This window comes from Echinops telfairi, unplaced genomic scaffold, assembly GCF_000313985.2.
Source record: "Echinops telfairi isolate 266 unplaced genomic scaffold, ASM31398v2 ScPeMD7_18;HRSCAF=68, whole genome shotgun sequence".
In the NCBI taxonomy this organism is placed as follows: domain Eukaryota; kingdom Metazoa; phylum Chordata; class Mammalia; order Afrosoricida; family Tenrecidae; genus Echinops; species Echinops telfairi.
The window spans coordinates 48,032,522-48,037,731 of record NW_022103915.1 but is presented as its reverse complement, the minus strand read 5'-3'; the positions used below and the strand labels follow the sequence as shown (position 1 = coordinate 48,037,731).

The 5,210-nt window shown below is 39.0% G+C and overlaps 1 protein-coding gene across 1 annotated transcript in view; it reads left to right on the top strand.

Annotated features, from left to right (window-relative positions):
* The first annotated feature begins 351 nt into the window (after positions 1–351).
* Positions 352–5,210, top strand: part of PSMA3 (proteasome 20S subunit alpha 3) — a 24,760-nt gene continuing 19,901 nt past the window's right edge. Inside the window, exons 1-2 of the mRNA XM_004698614.2 lie at positions 352–450; positions 4,195–4,277. Of these exons, the coding sequence (XP_004698671.1) occupies positions 430–450; positions 4,195–4,277 (104 nt within the window). The 5' untranslated portion in view covers positions 352–429. The remainder of the gene's footprint in view (positions 451–4,194; positions 4,278–5,210) is intronic.

Genomic DNA, 5,210 nt, shown 5'->3' with positions numbered 1-5,210 from the left:
CTGCTGTTGGTATTTCTCTGGTCTTTAAATATATATATATATATATTTTAAAGTCTTCCTTGCTTCAAAAAAGGACTAAGGTAAGAAAGAAAATGTAAAAGATAATGAATTCCTAACTAATGGAATACAGCATCTATGTGACTGAACGGCGCCCGGACCATACCAAAAACAGTATTTAAGTTTCACCAATCCCTGCCTTCCTCGCTTCTGCGCATCCGCGCCACCAGCTACACTCGCCGCCCCCCCCTCTTCCCACAATTCTCTACGTTTCCCGAGCTAACGCGAGAGGAGGAGGTGGGAATCAGCTGTGCAGTGGTTGGTTGGAAATGCAGCCAATGAGAGAGCCTGTTACTACTTTGTGCAGTCCTGCCGTGGGGAGGAAGCGCTTTAGGTCGCTAAGTCGCAGGCGTGCCGCTTGTTTCAAGCACGATGAGCTCTATCGGGACCGGGGTGAGTGTGTTCTCTTTCGGCGAATTTATCTAGGCTGAGGGTTGGCGCTGAAGGGAACTGGAGTGGCGGCTGGGGTGGAGTCGGGACTCTCCTGCTGGGCGCCCCCAGCCAGTGGGCCGCTCCCGCTGCAGGCGACCATGGTCTCCCCTCCGCTGGGGGTAGGCCTGCGCCTGAGGGGACGGCCACTGCTGAAGCTGCTTCCTCCTCAGGCCTGGCACGGCAGGGTTGGCGCGCAGCCGTGAGCTTTACGGGGTAGACTTGATTGCTGAGTCACTTTAGGCTCTTAGGAAAACCGAAAGTGGAAACTCGTGGGGCCTGAGACAGGGTGCGGACCGTTGGGACAATTAGACTCTTGACAGCCTCTGAGGCAGTCAGACTTGCGATTCCAAAGATGAGAGACACCTGATTTTTCTGCACATCGCCTAGGGTCCTGCTGATTCCCTGGGTCTTCTCTGCGTTCTCTCTGTGTGTACTGATGGACCACTCCGTTTGAGAGGCACTGGAAAATCTCGGAGCAGAATTGATAAGAAATTATTAGAAAAGCTAAATCTGATGACGTCGTTCCCTCGGTTTTTACTCTGTCCTGCTTTCCCTGCACAAATCACATCACGTGCAGTTATTACTATCAAACACACCAATTCCAACTTTTAATAAACACACGTTAAGGATTTTGGAGTTGAACTTAATTTTTAGGTTGTTTGGCTTACTATTTATCTTTGCGAAGTTGTACGCAGTCTTTTGCATACTCCTTTTGTGTACTTCTTATAGAAAATAAAATTTTTGTTTTAAAATGTCGATTCGTTGTTTGCAATAGAGGTATTGGGTAATAAGTTACCGAAGATAATCTATTTTAACTTGTTCACAAGATTCTGATAGTGTGCATTGATCCCAAATGTTGATGTTTGATGATAGGCAACGTAAATTACAAATTCCTTAATCCATTTGATTATGAGATTCTAAAGTCATGCCATACTTTTATTGGACTAGTAGGTGTGTGATAAATGCATATGATAGTCAATTGACAATGCTTTAACATTATCGCAGATTGTGCTGTTCTCAAGCCCTGTCGAAATATTCTTTAATGTAACGAGGATATTTTCGCATTACAGTAGTAGAGCTAATGATCTTTAACAAATCATGGAACTGAGACTAGAAAGCATCACTGTTTAAAGTTTATTTCCTATATTCTCTTCCCTCAAGAACTTCAGATAGTATACTTGCCTACGTACATTTCATTCTACTTTAACAGGCACTTCTCAGTTTATTCAATGGCCCAGTTCTAGCTGCTTAAATGAAAAAAAAACCTGTGGTTAATCCTTCATTTTTTCTTCAGAGCCAGTCCATTAGCAAAGGTATTACTACCCTTAAAACTTGGCACCATTGATCTCTAGTTAGACCACAGCATCTGGGCTACCCACTCTCTGCTTTTCCCTCTTCATTTTCTAAAAGCTAGGGTGCTGTTTTTAAAAACATATCACCTCTCTGCTTAAACTCCTCCAAAGACTTCACATTGCATCTATAATAAATACTTCCTTCTCCAGTCTACCTTCTTGACATAGAATATTCTCTGATTTTTATTTATTGACTGTACTAGGCTAGCTCTACTTTACTATCTTTTTGCCAGGTGTCAGGCAGAAACCTTCCTCCATTTCTTAATTCCTGGTCATTTAAGTCTGGCTTAGTTCTAAATGTCATGGCCCCTGCAAAGCTTTCCATAATTATCCATATATAGTAGTGTCTATCACATCAACCTGTTTTATTTTCACCGTAGCATCTCTTCGGGGTTACTGCTATTATCTTCCCATGTCTGGCCTCATTTAAAAAGTAAGGACTTGCTGAATAAACAGTCATCCATGTATTTCCTAATAGTAATGAAGTAACATATTATTGCTACTAGAATTCCAGTTCATACTTGCACAGGTTTATTCCTAATAAAGTGAGTTGATCAGTTGGTGACTGCAGGCAACTTCTCAGTAATACACTTGTCTTAGATTTGGCAGGTGCCTTCAAATAAAAGGTCCAATCAAAAGAGTGGCTTCCAAGTGAATCTGCTGGGCCAATTAAATTCGAAGCAGAGAGGTCAGATCAGAATGTTAGGTGACTGTCTTTTGGTATTCCAAAGGAGTCATCTTGGTAGATTTTCTTAAAGGATCCAGGAGATCATGCAGGATTATTATGAAGAAGTTGAAAGAAAATTGAAAAGGCCAGGAAAGTTGGGGCAAGGAACTTGTTCCATTGGACTAGCAAAGGAGCTTCCTTTGAGAATTTCATTGGGAAACCAACCTTACTCCAGCCACCCTACAGCCCTGATTTTGTGCTCTATCTAAATGATTAAAGCACGATTTGAAGATTGTTAGACTGTCTTTTTGACATGATTTAAATGGAAGAGCTCAGATTATTTCAGGAAGAGTTCTTACTGCCAATCAGTGGATTCTGACTCATACTGACCTTATAGGACAGAGTAGAAGTAGAACCACAGAGGTGGTTTTCTGAGAGTATAAATCTTTATGGAAGTAGAAAACATCATCTTTCTTTTTTTTAATTAGTCATTTTAATTTGGGGCTCTTACAAATCTTAGGACAATCCATCATTGAATTGTATTAAACACACTTGTACCATATGTTGCCATCAACATTTCCAAAATTTTCTACTGGGGCCCTTGGGATCAGCTCCTCAGTCTCATCTTTCTACTGGAGAGCAGCTGGTGGTTTCAAACTGATGACCTTGCAGTTAGCTCAGGCATAACCTGTTACACCACCAACGCACCTTGGGTAAAGATTAGAGAGATATAAACATGGCTTTTGGCGGTGTACAGACCTAGATAGGGATATGTTGAGTATTAATAGCTGTATATTTTGGTATTTTTTATTAATAGCTTCCTATGACCAAACTTACTGCCCTCCAGTTGATCCTGATTCATAATGACCATATGTGACAGGGGAGAACTGCCTTTGTTGATTTCCTAGGTTGTAACTCTTAAGGAAGTGGGAAGCTTCATCTTTCTTCGTTTAATAGATTCCTTTTTTTTCTTTTTTTTTAATAGTTTTATTAGGGAGATTCTTATTTAATGTTTGATAAATAGGAAATTATTTGTCCAGTTAGTGTTGGAGTATCACTATAATTTAAAAAAATCATATTATTGGGGGCTCTTACAACTCTTATAATTGTATCAAGCATATTTGTACACATGTTACCATCATCATTAACTTTCTATTTGAGCCCTTTCTATCAGCTCTTCTTTTCCCCCTCTCCCCCGGGTGACACTCTTGATAAATTATAAATTATTATAGTTTTCATATCTTATACCAACTACTGTCTCCACCCACATTTCTGTTGTTCATCCCCTGGAGTGGGGTGTGTGTTATGCATCAGTCATTGTGATTGGTACCAGCTTCCTCCCCACACCTTTCCCCTACTCCCATTTCTGTTCCTGACGGAGTTATCTGACCTGGATTCCCTGTGTCGTCAGTTATTATTTGTACCATCACTATACATTTGTTGAGCTTCTTTAAAAAAAAAATTTTTTAAGCTTCTCATTCTGTGGTTCTAAGACATAACTAGGAGAAGTTGAAGACGTGTGACCTTTGCTTAGTTGCTTTTGCTGCTCTGATGTGCTCCCTCTTCTTCAAAACAAGAGTATTTTCTAGGACATGACACTCCTGATCTTTAGCCATTAAGTGGGAAGGAATTATGTAGGTATTACTGCATTACTATAAGCTTTTTTTTTTTTGCTTTTCACCTTAGTATGACCTATCAGCCTCTACATTCTCACCTGATGGAAGAGTTTTTCAAGTGGAATATGCTATGAAGGCTGTGGAAAATAGTAGGTAAGAAACAGTGTGTTCCTTGAAACAAATATGTTTGACCTTGTATGACTTAGGGTCTTTTTTATTTGTTTTTGATAATTAGGCTTTGCTATGTTACTTTGACCTAAACTAGTAAATTATATAAAACTCAATTTTGTTATTACTGTTCTTTTTCTAGGCTAGATCATTTTCATGAGTCCTAATCCTTTTATTTCCAGTTAATTCCAGGATTGTCCACCAAGATCTTCTGTGTCTGAAATATACACTGTATTTGAGACAAACTCATTATCTTTGCTACTTAATTTTTCTCTTAAATTCTTGCTTTATAGCATTGTTATATCTATTAGATTTATGACTTTATAATACTGTCATTTATTGTTCTTGCATTGTAAATGCCCAGAAGTTAGTGACATGTTTGTCTCAGGAGGGATTTTTCCCTTTTTAAAAATTTTTTATTAAATAATTTTATTGGAGGCTGTTACATCTCTTATCACAATCCATGCATTCATCCATTGTGTCAATCACATTTGCCCATATGCTGCCATCATCATTTTCAAAGCATTTTCTTTCTACTTGAGCCCTTGATATCAGTTCCTCATTTTTCCCCCTCCTCCGGGATTTTTCCTTTCTGTTGCTGCTGCCACCGTGTAATAAGTGTTAGGATTACTATATTTACATGTTTGACCTTACTGTCTCATATTAGAGTAATGAACTAAAATGATTTCTTGGCATAGCATAATGTCTGTTGTTACTAGCATTGTTCAAAAAATTTATTTTAAAAAATTTTATCATTCTTCTGTTGAAGAAACTTTATACATATACAATCATTCTGTTTTTATTTTCAAATAAATCATTTTATTGGGAGCTCTTAACAGCTCTTAGTACAATCCATCCATCCATCCATTCATCCATCCATCCATCCATCCATCCATCCATCCATCCATTCATGTGTCA